At 39.1% G+C, this 26971-nt stretch overlaps 1 protein-coding gene across 1 annotated transcript in view; it reads left to right on the top strand.

Moving 5' to 3' along the window:
• ITGA9 (integrin subunit alpha 9) overlaps window positions 1-26971 on the top strand; it is a 246282-nt gene that overhangs the window by 129901 nt on the left and 89410 nt on the right. The window contains exons 16-18 of the mRNA XM_030971864.1: window positions 994-1149; window positions 12872-12948; window positions 25171-25321. Coding sequence (XP_030827724.1) covers window positions 994-1149; window positions 12872-12948; window positions 25171-25321 — 384 coding nt within the window. The remainder of the gene's footprint in view (window positions 1-993; window positions 1150-12871; window positions 12949-25170; window positions 25322-26971) is intronic.

Raw genomic sequence — 26971 nt, 5'->3', positions numbered from 1 at the left:
TGGGATTTACCTATGGGATTTATTTATTGCCTCAATTTAATCTGTGCTGAATTAATGCCATGTTTTTAAGTAACTAAAATTTAAGAGGAATGTTTGCCTATGAAAAGGTAGAGCATTTGCACTTAGGTTTTCTGGTAAATTGGATTTTGGAATTCAGGACTGAACAGAACACAATGAGCACTTTGTCCTGGCACAGCAGTCTGGATTTAGGCATTGCATGTTATGACAAATTATATGGCTTGGGTTCCAGCAACAAGAAAAGGTGCTCCTTTTGTCTCATCAGCCAGATAATATGGCACCATTCTATACACCAGGTATGAAGCCTACAATATGCAAGTAAAGAAACTGAAAAACTTTCTTCTTTTACAAACTGAAAGTGTTACTGTGCTGAAGATGGGGGAAACTGTAAATTTTGTTTGGGAAACATACTGGAAATACATGGATTTTCTTGCCCCTGCATGTCTGTAACCCTATTTTGTCGCCACATTAGTACTTTTATTAATCCATTCATTTCAGTGATATTGCAAAACAACAAGGGAAGATGGAGTTTTCTGTTCTTTTAATGAATGGAGCTCACTGAAGGTGATCTCAGTCAAAGTCTAGGATTTTGAAACCCCAGAGATGAAGATTATTTGATCTTTGCTTTTGCAGGAATAATTTAATTGCTTTCCATTTTTTAAATGAAATATTTTAATTGAAAAACACTTGATTTATAGGTGGGCAAAATATTCCACTGCTTTTGTGTATTGAAGAGTAGATCCCAAAAGAATAACTTAAAAAAAAAATTAACTTCTGACTTTTTCATTGTAATGTGCTTATTCCTGTTTGACCTGGAGAAAGATAAAGGAAGTAGAGAAACCTGTCTGCAGTGTTGAATCTGGTTTAATTGCATGTTTAATTAAATGATCTTTTTAATTGAACGTATAATTGTTGTAGATAGAAACTTGCTTGGCTATATGCATAGGTGAAATACGTGTTTGTCTTCTTGTACAGAAAAGAGTCAAGGACGTCATCTCTCCAATTGTATTTGAAGCATCATACAGCCTTGGGGAACATACGATAGAAAGAGGAAAAGAGGACAAGGAACTAGCTGCTCTGAAGCCCATTCTTCGCTGGAAGAAAGGACAAAAGATAGCACAAAGGAATCAGGTCAGATTTGGACTACATTATTTCCCAAGAAGGCCTGTGGCTGAACTTACAGCAGAGATGGCTCTAAAAGTGGATTTCCAAGCTCTGGGTCATTTGCACACAGTAGTCTTTTTGTACAATCTTTACTATTGCTAACTTCAGTGCTGCTCTGTGATGTAGTAAAGGCTTGTGCCTCCAAGGCTGGGCAGCACAAAGTGAGGTCACTTTCTTGTTTCAGGGTGTTTGTGCTGGGAAGGGAAAGATGAGAAAGGTCCTGCTCCTTCTGGTTCTTCCCTTAATGTAGGAGGTTCTTGTGAAAGGCTGGGTATGCTGACAAGTGTCCTTTCAGCCAAGGATGTGACAAGAGCTTCAGAGTTAGTGTGGCAGTCATAGTAACAAAGCCCTTATAAAGTAACCTCAAGGCATGGTGCTGGGGTCCTCAAAGACTAAGTTCATGGGAAAACTGGAATGTAGTGTTCTCTCTCATAGAAGTCTTGTTATCTAGTAGGTCAAAATAGTTTTAAAAGTCCAAAAGGGACAGTAGGAACCAGAATTATTATAATAAAGGGTTTACATTTTCAAAGAATCTAATGATTATGAAGGAACCTTACATTTTGGAAGTCCAGTTCAAGACGCTAGTGTTTTCTGTTTTCAGAAGATATGGTATAGGTGAGGTCAGCTAAACAAAATTAATGTTAATGTAAATACTAATGTCTTTAAATATAGCTAGTTTTTTGTTGTTTTCAAAAGCCCTATATCTTGCTGATCCAGAAGTGGCTTTCCATTAGCAACAAAGAGGCTACACATTTTTTTTCGTATACTCACTCTATAAATACATGTTAACCAAGAAGGAGAAAGCTATCCTGCCAAATACAGTGGGGATTTGCTCTTAGTAGTATCCAGTAGTGGATCTTAGAATTCGAAATATGATAGGCTAGAATTCTGCCTGTTCTAAATACTGTAATAAAATCACCAGCTAATATGTGGGTGGAGATACCACTTTGTTTTAGGAAAATATTCTCAGTAGATTTAATTGTGTCACTGTCTCCAGGACTTTGTGAGTGCCAAAACTGTTTGTTAGTTAAAAGAAGAGATAGAAAATGTCCACAACCTTCTCTTCCTACTATGCCACTGACTTGCAGTGAAAATTTGTGCCCAGTGTTGCACTTCTGGGTGAATGAGACTGCATGTTTCTTGAATGAACTTCACTTTTTTAAAGCAGGGGTCTGTTTTTTGAAATACTTGTGTTTGAAAAGCTGGTTAAATAAATTAATTAGCTTGGTTGGCAGGCATGAGAGAGTATAAAAGGATTTTCATGGAGTTGATTTATGAACAGTGATCTTTGGTTTGCTGCACAAATAATGCCATTCTGCATTTTAAAACATGCACATGCACCTCAATCTCAAACTGAGAACAAAGAAATGACAGATCTGGACAGGGTGAAATGCAGTGTCCATACACACAGCGTGGTCCAGGTTTGTCAGTGGTGTCTTCTCCAGAGCAGAGATCCCTGTGTTCCTTCTTGAGTCAAGTCATGTCACGGTCTGCAAGCTGAGCTGTGCCCATGACATTTCTTGGCATTGGAATGACATCTTTATCCTGGCAAGCTGTTGAAATGGCTCATGGCATGATTTTAACCTATGCCAACTACTGCATTCCTAGGCATCGGTCAGGAGTTAGGATGCTCCTGTCTTGGAGTCAAGGGCAATTCAGTTTACTGGTGCAGCTGAGTCACTTAGTTCATCTGTCAGTAGTTGGGTAGGTGGTACATTTGAAGATTAATTGACTTATACCTAGGCATATTGGAAGTCCTTGGAAGACTGGAGGGATCAGTCTAATTTCCATGTTCCATATGAAATAGCTTGCCACAGCAAGGGCAAGTCCCAAATTATCTTTTGCATTTATTCTTGCAGAGATTAGGGGCCAACCTTCCTGCCTAATTCCAATTGTTTTCTCTTTGGTTGGAGTGGGATTGCTGAAAGCAATTTATATTCTTCCCCCTGTCATCCCTTCAGTGGCATCTCTTCTGCTCTCAATGAGTTTGGTCAGCTGAAATAATGGACAAATGACTGTATTTGGCTTAGATGGCTTGACAAGTGGCAATGTGTTAGTCAGAGTCTTCCACTCAGTGAAATGGATGAATTCCCCTGTAGTTCTCCTCAGCTGGAAAAGTTTGGTTTACAATCTTCCTCTATAGCACTGCATGGGGTTGTTGTGACCAAGATGCAGAACCCAGAATTGGTCTTGTTAAACCTCAAACCATTGGCCTCAACCCATTGATCCAGATCTAGATGCAGAGCTCTCCTACCCTCTAGCAGATCAACACTCATACCCAACTTGGTGCTGTCCACAAACTTACTGAGGGTGCATTTGATCCCCTTATCCAGATCATCAATAACCATATTTAACAGGACTGGTCCCAATAGTGGAGACCTGGAGAACCCCACTAGTGTCTGGCCATCGATTGCTTACAAAACCATTCACCACCACTCTCTGGGCCCAGCCACCCACCCAGTTCTTAACGCAGCAAAGAGTGCACCTGTTCAAGCCACAGGCTGCCAGCTTCTCCAGGAGAATGTTGTGGGAGATGGTGTCAGAGGCTTTGCTGAAGTCCAGGTAGACAATATCCACAGCCTTTCCCACATCCACCAAGTGGGTCACCTGGTCATAAAAGGAGATCAGACTGGTTAGGCAGGGCCTGCCCCTACTAAACCTATGTTGGCTGGGCCTAATCCCCTGGTTGTCCAGTATGTGCCATGTGATAGTTGCCATTTTCCTAACTTGCTGGAAATGAAACTTGAGATGATTTCACTAAAGAGGTAATATAAGAGCAGATCTTTATTTGAAGGTTTTCAGAGGCAGTTATGGAGAGACGTCCAGAAAAGCCCACCCCACAGAGATGAGTACATATTTATAGGTTTTAGGAAATTAGAATAATTGATGAAAAGCACCCATTAGGAGGACAAGTGGTGATTCAATTTCCTGCCAGGTCAAGCCCCTTCTCTGGAGCCCTGCCTTATTACTATCTGTACTTAGTTTATGAAATGTATCTCAGAGTTGTTCTCAGCCTTGGTTTCCAGGAAAAACCAAGATACCATGGGGGCTTTGCACCTCTCAGGGCTTGGAGCTCTGGAATTTGTTTTGTCTTCCTGCCTAGTGAAAGGCCATGGAAAATTACTGGGACAACTAACTACTAGTACAGTAGGCTACAGAGGTACAAATACATGAGCGAAGAATACAGAGAACATATAAAAGAAAAACCCTAACTGGCATCATGATCACACTCAAGATGATCAGTTCCATAATTATGTCAAGCATCGAGATCAGGCTAGCAGGCCTGTCATTTCCTAGATCCTCCTTTTGGCCTTGTTATGGATGGGCATCACATTGTCCAGCTTCCAGTCACCTGGGGCCTCCCCAGTTAGCCAGGACTGATGGTAAATGATGGAAAGCAGCTCTCCTGACAGCTTCCTCATCAGCCTAGAATGGATCCCATCTGGTCCCATGGACTTGTGAGTATCAAAGTGGCTCAGCACATCCCTGACTGCTTCCCTTTGGATTACAGGGGATCAATTCTGCTTCCTGTCTCTGTCTACCACCTTTGGGATCTGGTTGCCATGAGGATAACTGGCCTTACTGTTAAAGAGTGATGAAGAGAAGGTGTTAGGTACCTCAGCTTTTTCCTCATCCTTGGTGACTATGATCGCCTCACATCCAATAAAGAATGGTGATTTTCATTGGCCCTCCTTTTGTTGTTCATGTATTTATAAAAACATTTCTATTATCTTTTACAGCAGTGGCCAGATTAAGTTCTAGCTGAGCTTTCACCTGTCTAATTTTCTTTCTACATGGTGTAACAACATTCATATACCCTGCCTGACTGCCACTTCTTCCAAAGGTCATAAACCCAAGTTCCGGTGAAAGCTCCATGTTCAGCCAGGCTGTTCTTCTTCCCCAGTTCATCTTTTGGCACATAGGGAGGGTGTTTTCCTAAACCTTTAAGATTTCCTTCTTAAAGTATGACCAGCTTTCCTGGACTCCCTTCTTATTAAGGATTGTTTTCTAGGGGGCTCTCTGAACTAGTGTCCTGAACAGGCCAAAGTCCAGCCTCCTGAAATCCAAGGTGGAGGTTTTGTTGACCCCTTTCTTACTTCACCAAGAATTGAATACTCCATTATGTCATGGTCACTGTGTCAAAGATGTCATCTGACCACCACATTTCCCACCAGCCCTTCTGTTTGTAAAAAGCAGGTCTAGCAGGGTCCACCCCTTGCTACGCTCACTTACCAGTTGTGTCAGGAAGTTGTCTTCCACACACTCGAGAAACCTTCTAGACTGCTTCCTCCCCACTTGAGTTTCCAGCAGACATCCCACAAGTTAGTCTCCCACAAGAACAAGGGCTAGCAATTGTGAAACATCAGCCAGAGGCTTACAGAATAGTTCATCCATCCTTTCATCCCAGCTAGCTTGTCTATAATAGACTCCTATCAGGATGTCTGTGTTGTTGGCCTCCCCCCTGCTTCTTACCCACAGATACTCAACCTTGTCATCATTATCCTTGATAGACAGTGACAGTTGAAAGACTGCTTAACATACAGAGCCACACCATCAGCTCTTTCTCCCTACCTCTCATGGAATCATAAAATCATCAAGGTTGGAAGAGACCTTTAAGATCAAGTCCAGCAATCAACCCAGTACTATCACTGCAACCCCTAAACCCCTAAACAACATCAGTTTACTAAACAACACCAGTGCCAGATCCAGATCCAGATCCAGGGATGGTGACTCCATCAGAGCCCTGGCCAACCTTTTTCAATGCCTGACCACCCTTTTCCTAATATCTAATCTGAATTTCATCTGTCTCAGCTTAAGGACATTTCCACTGCAGTCACAGTAGAAGACACTGGCCCCCACCTTGCTACAGCCTCCTTTCACGTAGTTGTAGAGACCAGTGAGGTCCCTCTTGAGAGCCCTCTTCTCAACAAACCCAGCCCCTCAGCCATTCCTCATAAGACACCTTTTCCAGACCTTTCACAAGCCTTGTTGCTCTTCCTTGAAGATGCTCTAGCATTTCAATATCCTTTTTAAAGTGACACGCCCAGAACTGAACACAGTACTCGAGGTGTGGCCTCACCAGTGCCGAGTACAGGAGGGTATCTCTGCCCTGGTCCTGCTGGCCACACTGTTCTTCATACAGGCCAGGATGCCATTGATTTTCTTGGCCACCTGGGCACACTGCTGGCTCATATTGAGCATCCTCTGGTCCCTTTCTGCTGAACAGCTCTTGAGCCACTCTTCCCCATCTTGTAGTGCTACATGGGCTTGCTGGAACACAAATGCAGGATCCAGCACTTCCCCTTATTGAACCTCATACTGTTTTCCTAAGCCCATTGATTGATCTGTCCCCGTCTATCTGCACAGAGCAGATCAACCCTCGCACCCAGTTTGATGTGTCCTGCAAATTTACTGAGGGTACACTCTATGCCCTCATCCAGATCACCAATAACTATTTTAAAAAGGACCAGCCTTAAAACTGAGCCCCAGGAAACACCAATAGTGACTGGCCACCAACTGGATTTAGCTTCATTCATCGTAAGTCTCTGGGTCCAGCTGTACAGCCAGGTTTTTGCCTATTGAAGATTCCACCTTCTGAAGTACTTGTAGCCATGAATTGCAGCACTCCAGTCTTGTGAGTCATCCCACTTCACTTCCATGATGGCAGCTACATCATAGCTTTCCTGCTGCACAATGGCCGCCAGCTTCTCTTGTTTGATATGATACTGTGTGCATTGGTGTAGGTGCACTTCAGCTGGGCTACTGATTTCACCCTCAACAGTGGTATGCTGCCCCTAGGCTCATCTCTAATGAGCCTGGTCTTATTCCCTTCCACCTTCAAACCTAGTGCTTTGATGAAGTCTGTGTGGAGCTCAGGGAGCTTGATAGCTGACCTTTATCCCCTGTCCATGCAGTACCAGTACATTGGTTTCACTCCCCTACTATTCCTGCCTTTGTCATGTGTGTTCACTCTACCACTGAGTTAGGGGTATTGTGGAAATAATGTATTCTTATTTCAGCCAGCACATCTGATAAAATCCTGGAATGTTTTTCACATAATAATAATTTTTCACATAGTAATAATTTCACTTAATAATAATTGCTCTTCTAGTGGGAATTTAAATCAGCCACTTTGGCTCAGCAGCATATATAAATGGACGGTTTCCATAAGTAGCATAGTAAAGCATGGGATACCTCAAAAAACTCAGTCTATATTTCTTTTTCTATGGTCAGTAGACATGTAGGTAATAGCTCTATTTTTTAGGCAACTTGAAGGTTTAAAATCAAAATAAATTCAGGTCTAAAATTAAGCTTCTATATTGATACTTAGGCACATTGATGTAATTGGTTTGTAAAGCTATAGACAGAAAATACTTCCTGGAAAAGTTAGTGAGAGTTGCTTGCGGCTCAGCATTTGAAAATTGGATCATATATCCTGGTTTCTAAATAAGAGCGAGGAACTCAGCTTCACCAGATAACATGTTTATAATCAGATTGCATCAATATCTAAAAACTAAAGAATTATTAGAATCACAAGCTCCCTTATTGAATTGGTTTTGTGTTACCAGCATGATCCAATTGCTAAGTCATCTCTTCGCATACTGCAGGGTTGGTGACAATTTACTGGAAATCAGTGTAGAGATTGAAGTACTGTAATCTTATTCCTGATTATTTTGCATAGCATAGGTATTCCTGCAGAAGCCCATGGCACAGTTAATGAAATTAAAGGAATGGATCCTCAAATACCAAAGGCCAGCTCTGCCATTTTTTAAGGGACATCATCTCAACCTTTTGTAGACTGATGTGTGAGGAAGTTGCTAAATGTCTGATCTAGAGTGAATCACTGTTCTCTTATCCAGTCCATAAAATGACATGTTTTCAAGGGTACTTTTCAGAATTCTGTTTCTCTCCCTTCTCTTCAAATACTGACCTTCAGCTGTTGCTTTTCCTTTCTGTGAAAGCATAGGCAGAACTCTTATAAGAATAGTGCTGGAAACCTCTCTAACTCTTGATAGTTCAGTTTTTACAACCTGAAATTTCCATGTGCTTTCCTGAATTTTGGTAGGTTGGATATTTTGAAAAGCTTTTTCCCCCCCTTAATTTATTGAAAGACGTCCAGTATTTTCTGTGGACTGGAGTGGCACAGAGAATACTTTATTTTTTATGTTTCCTGTTCTCTTCTCTACTTCCAGAAACATAGGTTTGTTTAATTTTAGATAGCCATTGAAAGAAAGTGAGGCAGTTTAGTAAGCCTGGTATGAAATCATAGATCACCTTCCTCAGAGCACAGAACTCTGATCATTAGGCTGAAGCCAGGTTCCTTCTTACTTCTTTTACCTCCTGTCAGCTTTCAGTAGAGTCCGCTGCCAGCAAGAAGGAAAAGGAGAGTATCTACATGCCCAATACCCAGCAGCTTTATGCTTAGGATGGCTTAGGATGCAGGAACTAGAGATTTATCCCTCTCCTACTTTCTCCTACATTTACCCCTGGCCTTTACCACAAAATGTGGAATTTGGTCCTTATGCTTCTCTCCAAGAGGCATAAAGGACAAAAGATACTTGCTCTGAGGCCCTGATCTACCTATGTAGAGATACTCCCTTCCTGATCAGCTCTAGATCTCTCCTTACTGTAGGTTTGATTGTGTACAGATGTGTATATTCACTTTTCATAATGAGTGTACTTTAATGTAGGCTTTTTGGCTTACCCTCTGGAGGACGTGGGTGCCATCCATCTTTCCTAACCCTTCAGGGAGATACCTGTCACATTACTGGACCCAAGGAGCATAGTCTTTTTTTACTCAGAAAAGTTGCCATGCAGACTTTGAGAAAACTGCGTTTGTCAGGAAGGTTTGGTGACTTGGTGGGAACTGCTCTGGAACAATTTCCCAAAGCTGCTGGGTTCTGTGCAGCAGTGGAGAGAGTGCAGAGAGGAATCGTGAACCCTGGAAATGCTGGGTTTTGTCTCTGGTTTGCTGAACATCTGGTGATAGCAGGAAGTCAGAGAGACTCACTGAGAATGAACTTTACACTTTACACTAGTTTTGTGTTTATACAGTGATGATGTGTCCTAGAAGCATTGAGGTTATCCTGTCCCTGTTACTGGGCACACAAACACCTATTTTTCTTATGAAGATGCTAGACAACTATGTGGTGGCCTTGAGATAAGAGATGCAGCTGTGTTTCTCATGGCAATTTTTGCCCTGATCTCCACCCCTCACCTTGTACTCCTCATTTTTTCACGTATGTATTTCTTATGTAAGGAAGCTTCCTGGCCATCTCTATATATATTCAAATCTGTGAGGCATTTGGTACAATGTTAGTGGAATACAATTAAATTCATAAAACCACTGTTTAGAATTGCTCCTCTTCACTTTGGGTAACAGTAATGGCAAAAATTATGAGCTGCTTCCACAGTTAGTTTCATCCTACTTGCTTTTTTCAATTGTGAATAACATATACAACCCATAGATTACCTTCTTCAACAATTTTAACATTTAAAGAGCTCTATAAATCCTCAAAGCTGGTATTGTAAAGATGCAATCACTTTAAAGATTGCTTGGAGTTAAAATTAGTGGTAATGCTGTAGTAGGCTGTACACCATATCCCAGGAATGGACTCCTGCTCTAACAACATGCAGTTAGGTACAGTTTCTGGCCCAAAGAAATTGCAGCACAAGTAGACCGTGTGAGGGCACAGTAACAATATACAAGTATTTTCACAAATGCTATGATGCCTTAAACTGTGTTTACTTCTTAATTGTTTGGGACGAATTTAAACAGCCAGGGTTAGTCAACCAGAAATGTAGAAGTATCAAAAGGGTGGGGAAGAAAAGGCTCATGTTAGCAGAGAAGAAAATTGAGGAAATAGACTGTGAGGAGCTGGAGGCTCGAGACTCTAGAAGACATATAAAGAGGGAAGGTGGAGTAGAGTCCAGGTAGACCAGAGAAATAATGGAAAATAGCAAAACAGTTCACAGATGTTATTAACCTGGAACTGAGCTGCTGAATCAGTTGTGCCTGCATCTGTGCTTCCTAGGAGCCTGTTGGACTGGAAATCCAGACCAGCCAGCTTCTTTGAGGTGAGAGAGCTCCCCCAAACCTGAACAGGTTTAAGATTCTCCACAGAAGCAAATGATTCACTCATACACAGCTACAGATCTTGGAACTCAACATCCTTAATTTCTTTCTCCCAACCCAGTGTTGTGTAGAAACCTGAGTATCTATGACAAGGAAACACTCCCAATGTATTTCAAAGTAGCTCGCTCTCTAGTACATGATATGCTGGAAGAGATACATTCTCAGTGATTTTAGAAAATGAAGTATTTGTTCATTGTTTCTGAGTAATGGTAACTACAGATTTAGTAAGAAAATTCCAGGATTATTAAATAGTTGCTTAAATGTACTTACAGTATTTTATACTTTGAAAAGTACTGATAATTTCTTTGATTGATGTGTTCACTTTGCCAAGATTTCTGCAATTCAAACAGAGAAACTGACAGGCTAGAATTTTTTTACAGTTTATTATTCGTTCTCCTCTGAGGGTTACCAGCAGTCTTTCCTATGTGAAACTACTACAGTGATTTGAGGATCAATTCTGAGGACTTTTGAAACTATACCTCTGAAATGTGCCATGTTTGAGAGAGAAGCCTAGTGCCAGTTCCTGTCTCATGATTTATTCTTGTACTTTGATTGTGGCAGTCTTTATTAAGGATGAAGGGTAAATTCAGTTTCGTTTCTAAATCCCCAAAGAATTTCACCTCTGAGATTCTGAGAAAGCAAAAGTTAGGGAAGAAAAATGAAAGAGCAAAGTAAATAGCCCAGATCAGCTGGCCACCATCCACCTTTCTTCTTTTGAAACACCGTACAACCTACAGCACAGTTTGATATCTATTATCAAACTGATACCTTAAAGAACTTAGAAATAAAACAATACACTTTCAAGACAATATTAATATAAGAGGTAATATAAAAGCTGATCTTTATTGGAGGCCTCCAGGAACAGATATAGAAAATGCCCACCCCCACACAGGGTAAAAACAATTTTATAAGTTTAGCAAATTAGCATAACTAACAAAAATCTCCAGTTACAGACAGAAGTGGTAAGGTACTTCCCACTTAGTTCAACTCTTTTCTAAATCCCCCCCCACCCTTAGATAGGAACTAAACTTTTTTAATGAAAATGTGTCTTGAAGAGCTGGTTTCAAACTTGGCTTCTAGGAAGAACCAAGTCAGGCTAGGGACCCTGGATGCCCCAGCTTGGAGAATCTGGAATGTATTTTGTCCTTCTGCCTAGCAGGGAAAAAGGTAGGGAAAAGTACTGGAGCTAGCTAGGAACTATATAACTATACAACAATAGTTATATATTAAACTATTAATATATTTTAAGGAAATATAAAAGCAAAAAGGCAAAATTCATTTGGGCATCACAACAATTAACTTCATAAACATCCACTCCTTTTTGGTGAGCTCACACAGCATAGAAAAAGGAGAACAAACTGCCTGCTTAGTCAAGAACCTTCCTGGAAAGCAAAGGACTAGAAGTGTCTATTCCCTCTGGGCTTAAGATTCAAGTCTTTTTCCAGTCCTCATATAGTTGGGCAGAGCTCTTAAAAAATGTACTAACTCAGTATGGTTGGCATTTTTTTGCCTTCTCAGTCTCTCCAACCCAATCTGACCGTTAGATGTATCCTGCACAGATTTTCCCTGTCCATGTGTTTGATTGAAATCTATTTACTTTGGTAATAACAGTCATGAAGCCTGTAGAAATGAACATTCATTTTAAAGGAAGAGATAAGTGGATTGTCAGGTTTCCTAGCTGAACAGTGTTGGCAAAATTCATATTGGGTATTTGAATATTTGGTAGGTTGAAGAGCATTATACCTCTGAAAGAATGAGTTTACCAGCCTGAAAAGTCTAGCCCGATGTTTAGAAAGGTATTGGTCTGCGGTCTAAATGGCAGGGGAAAGTAACAATGAAAGTAACAATGATCTAAATGGCATATTGGTTTCTTCGATGCAAGGAGCATGTTCCTGTTCTCTTCTTTCACTTTCTGGTGGCTGTCTCGTTTAGCCATGGTAAACTACTGCTGCTTAAATAGTATGCCCTTGTCCTTTCATAGTTCCTAGCTTTATCAATATGTTACATCTCTTCAGTACTACCAGAGTTCACAAGGTTGACAATGGTTCCATTATTTGAGACTTTCACTGATACATAGCAGTCTTTGTAGTTTTCTACTGCTTGCATGATGGCAGAAATGTTTTCTGCTATATATCGAATCTAGGGAAAATATTTGCTGTATGAGTTCCTTACTTGCAATCCTTAGGACTGAAAATAGTTTCATAAATACTTCATATTCTGTTTCATTTTTTATCTACATAGCTGGGGAAGACAAGAATGCCAGAAATATGGTATTAGCAGTTACTTCTGTCAGATGAGAAGGGAGAATGGATTGAGGAAAACCTCTGAGAGAGAGTTTGGATTTGATAAAACTTCTTGTTCAGTTAGAAGACAATAAAACCAGTTCTGACAAAGATAAGATTTGCCTCAACTTTAATTTCTTTAACAGTCACACCATATATCCCTGTATCCCAGATTTTGGTCTTGTTTTTATTTCGCCCAAGCATGTTCCTTCTTTGAATTTTGATCTTACTCTTTTCATGTTTTAATAGTTCTTTCCTCTGTTTTTTGCAGACTGTTTTTGAGAGGAACTGTCAATCTGATGACTGTGCTGCTGATTTGAAACTTCAGGGTAAATTATTGCTATCTAGGTGAGTAGGTGAACTTTTATTTTCTTTCTTGCACAGTAGTATGCCATTCATTTTATGTGGAATGCCATTGGAAAGTCAAAATACAAACAGAGATGTTTTAGATCCAGACTAGAAAGATGGTGACAGTGATGTCACGTTTAGTGCAAAAGGTTTTGAGATGTTCACAGAATCTGAATTCTTGTGATGGTAGGCTCTGGTCACATAAGTGCAAGACACCTTCACTTTAACAGTCACAATGGACAAAAATAAAGAAAATAAATAGAATAGCAGAGAGAGACAAAGAAAATAAAGATGCATGCTCAAATCAAGTACCAATGAGGAACACGTAATTTTTCAAAAAGAATAAAATACGGTTTGACATGGTAGGAGTAAATACTGTTCATGCCTGCAGAAAAGTTCTGTCACATGTAAAGTTTCAAAAAACCCCTCTGAACATGGCAAATTATCTTCAAACTACTGTTTTTGTTTCTCAACTTGCAGTTTTGCAAACTCTTCTAAATACTCCTCCTTTCAAATTCTTCGTGTTACAACTTGGGGATGATTTCAGTTTCTTCTGGGATAATAAAACTCATCAAATAGAGCAGAGTTGAAGTTTATGTTCTGTCTCTTGTGACTGGTGTTATGAGTAAGGTGTGGTGGTTGGCTCACGCAATTGAGGAGTTGTTGAGTGTGGTGAGGAGAGGTTCTTTTGGGGTTGGCGGTTCTTTCAACATACATGTTTGTTGTTCCAGTGTGGTATTGAACCCTTTTCTGTTCTCCCTTCAATCCTCCTTGCCCTGTGAGGTGGCTGCCGGGCCGCTCTGGCTGACAGCACTGCTGGGGCATGTGGGGGAGGACGCGTGCTTGCCCCTCGTGGGAGATGGCAGGGAGCGGGGGACACTTGCTGCTGGAAGGCCTGGCAGGGTAGCATCGCACCACCAATCAAGACGCAAGAAGAGCTCCACCAGTGAAATGCATGGGAGGACATATAAGGACTGCTCATAAATATTAATGAAGCTGATGCACTCTTGAGCTTATAAAAGGCAGAGACACTGCTTTGTAAGCTGAGCATCTGGTGAGCAGGTGGAGTCCTGCTATGCTCCCAACACTGTTCTCCCCCTTTGATGCTTAATTTGAACAGGTCGTAATTAAATTTTCTTCACTCATTCCTGCCTGAGGTATGAGTCATTTATAATACTGGTGATCCTAGGAAAAAGCCTATTATTTTGCCTGGACTCAATCTGGGGATAAATCAGACTAAAAGTGAGCATCACATGACTTCTGTTTTCTTTTTATTTTCCCCAGTATTTTTAAAGATAAAAATGCTGATGAGAGTTATTCAGTTGTGTGCCAGAGATTTTGCTGTTTGATGGAGAATCTGTGAAGTGCTTTGCTTTCAAGTCAGGAGAGTGAAAGACAGAAAAGAAACAACCCAAATAAAACAACAAAAATAGAAGAAATACTAGTTACAGACATGTTTAATATAGATCTACAGCATGCTGTAGCAGCACTTGGAGACAAAACTGAACCAGACTCAAGTCTGAGAAGTTCTGGACTTTTCCAGACAGGATTGAAATCCACATGAATGTTTTGGGGGGTTGGCTAGGAGCAGGTTAGGTTACAGGCTACAAAGTCCAAGGTTTGGCTGCAGTTAGTCTGGATATTTGACTCAATTTTTGTATTGAGCAAAATCTCTTGAGAGCTAGATAGGTCTCTGTGTGGATTAGAGAACCTAGTGAAGGATTTTGTGCTACATTTGAGGAATAAATAGCAAAGGACAAATCCTAAAACTTGTCAGTCAGTGTATAGTAATCATCGCAGTAAGAGCTGCAATTGGGATTGGACCATTAGGCTGTTTATTTTTACAGCTGTTATTTATGTTATCTTGGCAATTTATTAGTCCCACGTGTCATAAGAGCTTAGGATATTCAAATACAGTTTCTACATTTGTATTGCAGAATATTCAACAAATGCTCTCAAATTTGCTTTATTCAGTCACAACCTGAAGTCCTTTTTGTAATTAACAGGATGTTGTCAAATCTTTGCACAGTAGGGGCTTTCTTTAGCCCTTTAGCTAAAGGGCTGTGTAAGCTTCAGTTATTAAGAAATAGCACAATAAATGTCTCTTACAAAAACATATTCTTGTTATTATTGTATATAAAATTACCAAGAAACATGCTATGGATTCTGATTTTAAACAACTGCTGTCTTGAATTTTTCCAGCCCCATATGTTTCATGCAAAATAATCCTATCACAATTTTTCCACATTATTCTTGGTTATGGTAAGTGTGTGCAGAAAGCAAATTTTTTTAGGGAGCAAAAAACATATTCATTACTATCTGCACAAGACATTTGACTTCACTGTTAGCAAGGTTATGTTAATACCTTTGTCTAAATAATCACCTAAATTTGGTGGACTTATTTTCAGAAAGGATGCAATTAATGCTGCACAAATACACTGAAATGAATTAAACAGGATGTTTATAGGAAGGCAGTGGTAAGTTTTATCTCTCAGATCTGCTGCAGCTTTTTGAAAATGTCACTGGACCTGTGGATAGAGTGGTTTGGTTAAGATTGTCTACTTTGACTGGCAAAAGACTTTCTCACCAAGAAAGTAAGAGGAATGGTGCCCTGAGTACTACTACCTAATTAAAAGATAGTCAACAGAGAAAAAGTATAAAGAGTTGATTTTGGTGGTGGAGAAAGCTGTGCAAGTGCTAGTGGTATTCAGCATATTCACAAATTATATGGGAAACAATCTGCAAGAATTGAAGAGCAAGATGATAAAATTCGCTAATCCTATTAAACTATTCAGAGCAATGAAAGTAACAAGCAAGGAGGTATGCTTTCATGAAGTGTGTGATTAATCTATGGATTTTACTGTTTGGGATACTGTAAATGCTGAGACTGTATATAGTAGTGAAATGCCAAATATAAATTCTGAAAGCTGCAGAAATATATCAGCAAAATGCCATTCTGTACTTGTCTTGTTCCTCCATCGTCATCTTGCTTTTAGACATAGTTGGACACAGGGCTCTCTGCTACATAAACTGGCTGTCCTTACACACTTTTCTTAAATTTGTAGCATGTAAGAGCCAAAAGCTGTTAAGAGTTCAAACTATACCTGGCTGTATATGGCGAGGTATCGTTTTGTTCATCACTATATATCCTTTCAAATGTGTGCTGGTTATAGCATATATGTGCACAGGAAGTTAGCTCAGATTACATTATCATCAAGAGAATTGTTTGCGTTCTTACAAGCTCAGGAACTGCACAAGCTACTGATACAAAGTGCACCCATGATGCATTTGAATCATTAGAATTACTCAGTTAAAAGATGGCATCCAGCTCTGAAGATATGAAGCCCCAGCCTGTAACCAAGCACAGCCACTCCCTCACTCTTCCACCAGAGGGACTGGGGTAGAAAATCATAAGGGTAGAAGCTAGAAAACCTGTGGGTTGAGATAAAGACAGTTTCTTACGGGAAGCAAAATCTGTGCACACAAAGAAAACTAAGGAATTAAGTCTCCACTTCCCGTGGGCAGGCAGGTGTTCAGCCATCTCCAGTGGAGCAGGGCCATCACACATAACGTTGACTTGGGAAGACAAATGCTGTCACTCCAAATATCTCCCCTTCCCCCTTCTTCCCCTCACTTTATATACTGAGCATAATGTTATATGGCATCATCAGCTGGGGTCACCTGCCCTACCTGTGTCTCCTCGCAACCTCCCATGCCACCCCTTGCTTCCTTGCCAGCGTGGCAGTATGAAAAGCAGAAAAGGCCTTGGCTCTGTATAAGTCTGGCTCAGCAGTAACAAAAATATCTCTGTATTATCAATTCTGTGTTCTGCACAAATAAAAAACATATATAAATATAAATAAATATAAATAGTGCTGGTGGGCAAACTGAAACCCTTCACTGTGAATTCATAGAAGAGGACAGGATAGGACTGTTTGGAAGCAGGCAATGATAAAAAAATGTTAAAGCCTTTTAATTTTATCTGGAAGTTTTTGCAGAGATGTAGGAAGCTACAGATGGGATGTATTCTTCTTTTGAATGTTTCTGTTACAGTGAAAGGAGTCCTTGGTGACTTGAGTTGAAGACCAGGGTTACATGCTGTATTGGATTGAAGAAGAGTTAAGATGCATTTATTCTGGAAAGAAAAAAGGTTTGTTTTCAGTTAACAGATAAATCTCTTTAAGGCACGTGCACCGTCATTAGCATCAGTTTGCATGCAAACCCATCCCAGCTTCCTAAAGGGATTGCTGAACAAAGAAGCCAGCAATCTTGTTGCTTGTGACAGATGGTAAGCAGGGTAAAGGTCATGAACTGTGGCTTGGCCGGTTCAGACCAGAGATTTGAAAAAACCTTCTTGTATAGGCAGTTCATGCTGCTCAGGAATAAGATGTGCTGAGATGGTGTGCTCTGCCATCCTGGGTTTTAGGACTAATTTGGATAAGGTCCCTGCTGACCTCATTTGTTGCTGTGTTGAGTTGTGTGTTGAGGAGGATCAGAATGGGTTTTCTGACCTTTAGAAATCCCAACCATCTTTTCTTTAGTGTTCTGACTTTTCTTGAGGTAAATCCTCTCTGTAACGTAAGCAAAACTGCTTCAACAAAATCAGCCTTTCTTCAACATGGAAACATCTGAGTAGAGAGGGTTATGGGCATGCTCTAGCATAGTGGCTGGAAACTTGCTGGTGGGACTCCGTGCCTCTCACTGATGCCACCTGTGCCAGCAAGAACAAGCAACTTCACAAGAGGGGAAGACTGGACCTGGCAAAGCAAACTGTGAGAATTGAACTCTTTATGGTAGATGTTATGAGCTAGTCTGTAGGAACAGCTACAGTGGTGTGTGCTAGTATTGCTACAAATGTTCTTTCCAGTGGTTGGCCTGGATTTTCTCATAGGAGTATGAGTGTTGCTAGCCTGAAACTACAGATGGCAATTAAGAATAAGGAAAAAGTAGCCATGGAGTGTGCTGGGGACTTGATGAAGGCAGTGTTAGGAGAAACTGAAGGAGCAGAAGAGAGGCATTTCATCTTTCCAGTCATGACTGTTCTCAAATCAATTTTTCTTAAAGAATAAATATATGAAATTTTGGCAGCATGGCACAGAAACATGGTTCATCCCCTTCAAGAATTCTCCAGTGTTGAGTCTTGCAGATGCCATAGGAAATGGCAAAATCTAGTGTTATCCATGCAGTTATACCCTGTGGATAGTGGTGTTAGTGATTTCTAAAGGAAGATACTGAAAAGTGTTTCAGTGTAAAGAATGTATGTATTTATTGTGTATGGGTAACTTCAATGACGTAACCTGAAACTGTAAGAGAAATAGGAATAGAATATTTTGCAGTAAACTTTGGTTTTTTTGACCATAACTTGGTCCAGGTTTCCTCCCTAGCAATTCACTACAGAAAAACAAAATGTTATGTTAATTGTTTTTGTCAAATATTTTTTAGTCTTAAAAACATATTTATTACCTATCATTTGACTTTAATGCCTTATTCTGTTCTATCAGCACAATAAATATCTTTTCTATCATGTTTCTGCAGCAACTAGCACATTTTTATTGATCCTCTTGTAGATGCTTGTTTAGAGGCTAAGCTGTGTCTTTGTCCTCAAGATGTGCTGAGGCAAACTCTGAAGTAGGTATTTCCCAGAGGTTTATATCTCCCTAGCCTTTAAAATCTTGTATCCATTAATTTGGTACTTTATGTGGGAGAAAAGCTCTCTGGTCTTTTAAGAAGAACCTGAAATTGCTGAGGGAGGTGTTGTCTGACATACCAATGCAGTTTCAGCTCCTGATCTGATGCCTGTCCATCTGACTGGCTCTGCAAAGGCCAGTTATCAAGCCTTTTTAGGATGTAATAGGAATCAGGTGAAAAGTGCTAAGACATTTGAGGAACAGTGAGGGTGTTTGTTTGATAAAATGGACTTTCCTCCAGCCATAAGAAACAAGCTAGCTAAAAAGACCAGAGCAGAATGGATGGTTGCTTCCATGTGAGATACACCTAAGAAGGAAATCCTGTATGGCTGTGTATATACACTGACAACCTGTGTGTTGCAATGAATAGAGCAGCTTTACCAAAAACAAACAGTACAAGAAGAAAGAAAGATGATGTTGTGAATGTTGTGTAGCTGCTGTGTTCCAGCACAAGCTGTGTGTATGATAAGTAAATCAGATTGTAAGCATAGGACTATGAGCCCCCATGATAGAAAGAACTGCAATAAATATTGCTATTCCTAAGAAGGTTTAAAGAGGAGGTCTGTCTTTCATACATTTATTTGACATGAGGTTACCTTTTATCCATTATTAGAACAAAACTGCTTATCCATCCGAGTGCTTCTGACTGATGTTTGGCTATTGGGAAGTAGCAGCTTGGTTTCATGTTGGTTTAGAGCATCTTCAAAGGCCACCATTCATTAGGCTTAAATTTATGTTCCTCTCCTACAGACTGGCTCGGGTGGGTTCTGTGTATACTGCTTAAAATTGGGGTTTTTTTTGGAAATGTGTAATTGGAAGCAAAAGTTATAGGAAGCCAAAGGAGTGACAGGTGCATTTTGCAGAAATTTTTAAGTTTTTCTAGTTATGACTTTAATTGAGTTGAAGTGAACACTTTCAAAAGTTCTCTTATAAAATGGGATTTTTGAGAAATGTCCTTTTCCAATTAAAAGGTCAAGTTTGTGCATTGGGCTGTTTTTCCTTCCATTTGTTCCTCTGAAATTAGCCAGAGAACAGACAAAATTCCAGTCTGTCAAAAACTTCCTCAATTAGAATGTTTCCATTTTAATGAAATAATTATTTATGAAGAAAAAGTATTTTCCAGTATTGTCTGGTCAGTTCTCAGAAGATTGGTTTTGCTTTTTTTCCATATATATTCCTTCTCTGACTTACTAGAGGATTAACATTTTTTATGCCAACACTTCTTTTATTTCTGTGACCTCTTTTGTCTTATGCATGGCTCTGTATATGATAAGCAGGTAAATGATTTAATGTGATGTTTTAGGATGTAATATCGAAGTACTTAACCCAAGCCTGTCTGAAAAGACAAAGGAGAGTGTGCATGACTTTCAGACTTTGAGCTTACAACTCTATTGAAGTTTATAAGCATATTATTTATATTATTGAAGAGTGAGTAATTTCATGTGAGAGCTACAGCTGGTCTATAGCTGCAGAGATAATTTGGCATAACAGACACCAACTCAACCAGCCTAGTTCATTAGATAATGGAAGTAAACAAGTCCCCAGGTATGCTACTGATAGGCCGGATTCAAGTTCAAACAGAGGACCTCAGCCAATCCCTTTGAACCATGAATGCACCCATATAATTGGCCAGTGAGCTGGGCAGAGTTAAGATGCTTAATCAATCATAGATGTAAGAGTGGGAAATTCAAAGCTCCTATAAAAGAAGATGCCCTTCGATAAATGTTGGCTCTTGCTGCATAAACCCGGTGTGTCTTGTCACTCGTCTGTCTCCAAAACTGCAACGATTTCACATAGGAACTATCTATACAACTGCAAAACTGAGTGTTTGCAAGTTATGTGTATAGATCCAGGGATGAATATGCTCATGGACCTATTAAAATCAGCAGAAGGACTCCCTCTGGTTCAGTAGGCACATTATCAGATATTAGGTACCTGATTTGAAAAATGTGCTACAGAAGTTTTGTATCAACTTGTCAAATTATTGCAGAACCTGAATGGAAAGAATCCAGAAATCATAGATAAAAATGTGTTATTTGGTTTATATTTGTGTATAGGGCTGCTACCTCTCAGTTTTGCACTGAGATATCAAATGAATTCCCAGATCAACTGAGGATTTCAGCTTTTCAATGGCCCTTGAGGTTTAAGTATTTGCAAAAACTCCTCCTCAGTTCAACTAACCCTGAGGCCTGCAATTAAAAAAAAAAACAAACAGAAGAAAGGTATTCAGGGTTGATGTAAAAAGAATCTGTGGAGACAAAATTAATATTTAATTATCCTAGTAACTACAAAAACCAACTGTAGTGCTGGTTGGTGAAGGTAGAAATCTGTTTGGATGTGTCATAGCAACACTGTTGATTTACACCTTTTATTGATTTAAAAGCAAAAGGTGGGGTTCTTTATTTTCATCTGATGGAGTTGGAGGACAGATTGGACTTCAGTTGTTTGAAACATTTTTACCCATTTGCAGTCTAATTGACTATAGTTGTAACTTCCACTGTCTATTGAGCAGTAATGATGATTTATCTGTGTAGGTGCTAATTTGCTATAAGGAAAGAAAAGTTCCCAATACAAAAGGGAAAGTCAGTGACCCAGATAAAAGGGTAAGTGTGACCCTGCCACATTCTTTGCCCTATGCATGATCTGCACAGACTGAGAGTAAGTGCTGAATGCCTTCTCACTTTTTAAAAAAAATCACCCTGTTGAAATAGAGAAATTAAATATGAAATAGAGAAAATGTCCCTGCACACCATTTGGAATGCAGATTATGCATCCACTGACACATGTTAATAAAAAGCAACATCTTGAGGGGTGGAGAAATGAAGATTGCAGATCTTTTCAGTTTGTCTTTCTCAGATGGTCTTTCTTCCCTCACTGACCATAATGCAATGATATGGTGTGGACATTGACAATTAGAGCATTAAAGCATGCAAAAAAGCTATTTGTTTTATCCTGGAATTTGCTTTCCTTTTCTTAATCACTTCAGACATAAATTAAATATCTGTTTACATTTGATGTGTATTACCACTGTCAGTGAATTTAAAGTTAGGGCAGAAATTTGGAGCCTGATTTTTAGAATTGCTTGTTACTTGCAAGTTTGGATCATGTGAATGAAAGCTGGAAGTACTTAGTACTTCTGAATTTAAAACTTTTTTTTTCCTTTCCATGCAGACATTGATAACTTGACATCTTCAGGCATCTGTATGTATGTGTATACAAATATGTTTGCCTATATATAATAAATACATACATCTACAGTCTGCCCAGAACTTTTTCTCAGTTAATTTTTTGGGTGTAGTACCTAATGTAACAAGGTGGTGGTATTCTGTCCAATTAACTGTTTATTTCTTGATATTTTCTGACTTTCTTTCTTTACTTTTCTTTTTTCCTTTTTTTTTGTTTGGTTGGTTGGTTTTGTTTTGATTTTTGTTCTGGTTTTTGTGGTTTTTTTTGTTTGGTTTGTTTTTGTTTGGGGTTGTTTGTTTGTTTGTTTTAGCCTTTCTTCCTTTGTGTGAGTGAGGTTACAAGGATCATGCTGAGAATGTTGGCAGTTTTGTAGTTCTCATATATGAAAATATAAACAAAAAGTTATTGCTTGATTGGGTTTCCTAAGTTGTTTGACAAACCTTATTGAGATGAAGGGGTAACTAGTCTGTTTTCTTGTTTCTGAAAGGTGACAACAAATTCTTTAGTTAATATATTTTGACTTGGCAGCGAGGGTGCTTAATGTGTGGCAGGTGCTGGAGGAGGATGGCACCAGGCTGGCAATAGAGCTGTTCCAGCACCCCAGCAGGCTTCTGCACTTGTGACATTACTCTCAAGCAGCCAACAGGGCTTGGAAGCTCCCCTGTAAATGGGAGTACACTGCAAGTGGACCTGATGCATTCCAGATGTACACAAATTCAATGACTCAGAAAGCTGATCTTTTAAAATAGGATTTAGAGCATCATCTTATGGGATTTACAGGCTTTCAGAGGGCAAACTGAACTCACGTGCCAGCCTAAAATCAGTGAGATTTTTTTGAGTTTATTAGTGTGTAAATTTTAAATAGGAGGATCTGCAGAGTGCTTTTAAAAGTGGATTTTTTCTTTGTTGAGATAAATGTCTCTGCTGAGATAATTTTTATATGATAGACTTGGAACAACAAAGTGATAGCTTTAGAAAGGAGTGACAAAACTCACTGGTATTAATTTTTGAATTATTTTTGTGGGGTCAGTTTTAAGTATGATTTTATTATGAGAATTTTTAATTATTCATTAGGAAGGAGAGTATTCTCAATTGTCTTCACTTTATGTTAAATCTGAAAGTTCTGCTACTACCAATTCAGAGAACATTCTGTAGCATACATTGCATTTAATATCAACTCTACATAGGATAAAGAGCTTGTAATGTTCCTTTGCTTACTGGAGCAATACTTCCAGATTCTACTAATGAGTATAACAGATGATGATTAAGTTTTGAAGTGATTGGAAGAAGTGAGATTATAAAGTTCATGAGAAATAATTCACAGTATTAAATGCTTGGGTTTTTTTTTTTTTTTGCTTACAAGCATGCACTTTTGATTATTAGAAAAACCCAGCAGATTGCTTAGCATCTTCATCATTTGTTTGTCAACAGTAAGTGTTGAAATTGGTGCCAAAAGGTTAAATGCTTTCAAGTATTCCCATATACATGAGCCATTAATTTGGTACATAAAAAGCAACAATTTGAATTAGTTTTGCAGTCAATCCTGTACTACATACACTTTTGCAAATCTTTATTTGCGCTGATAATTGATTTCTGAGAATAAACAAATATTTTGAAAGCAAAATGTCCATTTATCAATAGGATGGGTCAGTGTTTGCAGTTGATTTTAAGTGTGAGAAAGCAGACACATTTCCTGGATACTTCTATCTTCCTCATAATAAGCTGTCATTGAACTGTAAGCCATAATTTTTGACTTAATAAATGAAGGTGATCATAAATGAAATAAATAAAGGAAACAAATATGCTTCAAATATTGCTTACATTACATGGTGAAGTTACACTCACAGTCCATAGCCATCAGCTTAAAACCGGAGTCTAGATAATATTCTTCCAAACTTCTCATTCACTAGATTTGGTATGTATCATCAGAAACCCACATTTTGAAACTTCTTGATAAACACAGGCAAATGGAGTCCAGCAAGCTCTGCCTTTGGATGTCTGATACAGCTTTGATTGGCAGAAGATGCTGAACAGTTTATAAGCAATGCATTTCCAGAAACTCCACTTTTATGCAAATGCCCCGGCTTCAGTAGCATGAAGAAGGCTGTCAGAGGACTGCTAGCAATGGAGGGTCAGGCTGCCTTTAAACAGAGCTCTTGGCCTACACACCAGCCATCTTCAGAGAACTGCTGATAAGCACAAGTGTGGTGTGTGCCAATGTGTATGTCACTGGAACAGCTTTATAGAAATTAGGTGAATGAAAAGTGGTTCCTTCTTGCTTTTGGGCTAGCTGTACTCTAGAGGAAATAATTGTGAGCATCTCCCTGCCTTGTTCCCTGGAGTTCTTTGTCCATTTCTGACAAGCTACTCAGTATTTTCTCTGTGGCACTTCCTCTGTTTCTTCAGGATGTACGAATGGTTCTAGAGTCCAGCTATGACAAACACCAAATTTAATACTTGTCTGTTTCTGCTAATTTTTAAATGAACACCCGGTATATTTCATATTATCTTTTACTGTTACTTTTAAGACCTGCAAATCTGTGCATTGATACTGTATATTCTTGTGATTTATTTTTAGCCTTTATTCTTACTTGTTAACTCATTTTCTGAACAGCCTAGAAGGATTAAATACCAAATAATAAATGTGTGTGCATGAATATCTATATTTACCTCTATGTGTGCATGTCTGTGTTTGTACGTAATCTGTGATGCCATATTGCAGCAGTGTGTTGATTCATGATATATAGCTGTTACCCTTGATATTCCACTTACAGAAGATGACTCCACCATGTTAGGTCCAGCATAAACATCTAAAGAAAGATTAGGCACATTCAGTGGTAATTTGTTGCTATTTCCACACTTTTTTTTTTCATTTACATCAGTTTCTGGATTTTAATTGAGCCTGTTTTCGATTTTTTTCTATCCATAGCATAACTCTAAGAAGACTTTCAGACAGTTGCTGGAATAAGTCTGAATTATTGAGATACAAACTGTAATAGCTTGTGGATTTGAATGTAGGCACAATATCTTGCAGTTGTTGCATTTTTCCTGCACAATTACTTTACAGTTTTCAACTAATTTATTATCACACAAAGTAGGGTGTGTGAAATAGTTTTATGTGGGAATCATAGGGTTTTCCTACAGTCCCAAAATACAGTGTCAGAACCCTGAGTCAGGAGCTGTTCATTCCTAGTATGGCCCTCTGCACTATGCAGTGCAGCACATTCCTGAACTTCTGACTGCTGAGCTTTTAAACAGTTGAGTTGTGACACTTCTGTAGCAGAAGAAAGCAAGATCAGAGGGTGAAAGTTTACCAGAGTTATACCAATGTAACTATTTCTGCCTACAGTGTTGATGACAGAACTGCCTACCTGGCCCTGGGAGCAGTGAGGAACATCTCACTTAACATTTTCATCTCCAACACTGGTGATGATGCCTATGACACCAATGTTTTCTTCAATTTTTCTGGAGAGCTCTTCTTCATCAAAATGTGGCAAAAGGTAAGAAAGGCTAATCTCACTGCAAGCAAGTCTCTTAACTTTAAGCCAATTTAATTACAAATTAAGGATGGACTAGAGGATGGCCTAGTCCACACCACTGAGACATTTGGAAGTTGGTTTTGGTTATGCTAGACTTTAATTCCTTTCAGGCTCTTTAATGAGATTCTTTTTCTTTATGGATTGGGAGTGTATAGATTACACCTTCTGTATTTCTGTAGAAGACACATGCCTGTTATTTGTGGTGCAGTAATGAAAAAGGGAAACAGTTTGTTTGAGGTATTAAGATGTAGAAGGAGACTGGTTGGAAACTGATAAGGTACCAAATGGTACTGAAATACAAAGTGTAACTTTTGTTTGAGTGCCACACTACACCCAGCAGTCCTGGTTATCTCTTGATCTGGGCTTCTAGACTTTCTCCTTGTTGAAATCAAGATACAAGGCTTGTTCTTTGCTCATATCCTCGTGTAACTTGGGGTTGTGGCCAGGGCACATTACTAGATCCAAGAGGCCAAGAGTGCTTTTAATTTCATCCACATGGAGTCAGGTGAATATTTTGAGTTTTAGTCTCTTTTCATTTAGGTAGAAATACTTGGATGTTTTCATTAGCAGGAGTTCATTTAGAAATAAAGGTGTTGTAATGAATCAAGCTTTTTGCAAACTGATGTCTGTGAAAGCTTTTTGGGTGTGAGTGATGTGACAATAATTGTGCAAAATGAGAGCTCTATGATTGTGACATTCTCTGTTTGTTCCTGCTTTTCACCATTTGTCTCTCCTCTAGAGCTTTGCTTTGCAAGCCATAAGAACAATATTAATAACAGTAATACAATTATTGCAAGTTCAAGATTAACTTGGTCCACTGAACCAATGAAATTTTGCCATTGTTTGTCATGTTTTATGATAGGTTTAAATTATTATAAACCTCTTAAATTAACTCACTACATAATAAAAAAACATAATTTTTAATGCCTGTTAATTCTCGTAGTGTTCAGTTTTGACTGAACAGTTGCAAGCATCAGTGAGTTGTCTTTTTATTATAAACTTTATTTTCAGCCATTATGTGCTGCAAGTGTGCAGTTTATTAGGAGGGAAAAGGCAGGGGATAAATTAGAAATGCCTATGCCAGTGTACAACTTCTCCATGGTGAAAGTTTTATGGGAAGACTTTCAGGGTCTGGCCCAGTTCTCATTGACGTCAGTGAGAGGGTTTCCATTCCTTTCCACTAGAAAAGAAACAAAGCCTGATGCCTCTTCTTTTAAAAGATTGTTGTCATCCTTTTTCTTTTTTGCATATTTTGCACATACCAAGTAACTGGAATACCAATTACCTTCATCATTTTCCTTGTCCAACACTGTGAGGAAAGAAGCTATGTTGTTTCAGGTGATATTTTACCTTCAGCTTAGGTTTATAGAAGACTTGGAAACATCTGTGCTGAGTGCTGCACAGAAGGAGCAGTTTCTGGAAGCAGCTAACATTCTAGTATTATCTCGCTACTCAGTGTATTTTCTTCTAAGAGAAGCTAGTATTTCTTTAAAAAAAGTACTGCATACATCTTCCTCAGGTCTTGCAAACAGCATCAAAGTATAGTCTGCTATTATTCCTGCTGTTCTGATGTCCAATGTTCTTATGATTAATTTCATAGGGTTTGAGTTT

The sequence above is a fragment of the Camarhynchus parvulus genome, chromosome 2 (genome assembly GCF_901933205.1).
Source record: "Camarhynchus parvulus chromosome 2, STF_HiC, whole genome shotgun sequence".
NCBI lineage: Eukaryota > Metazoa > Chordata > Aves > Passeriformes > Thraupidae > Camarhynchus > Camarhynchus parvulus.
Note: the sequence above shows the minus strand (reverse complement) of the source record. Positions and strands in the feature narration are given on the sequence as shown.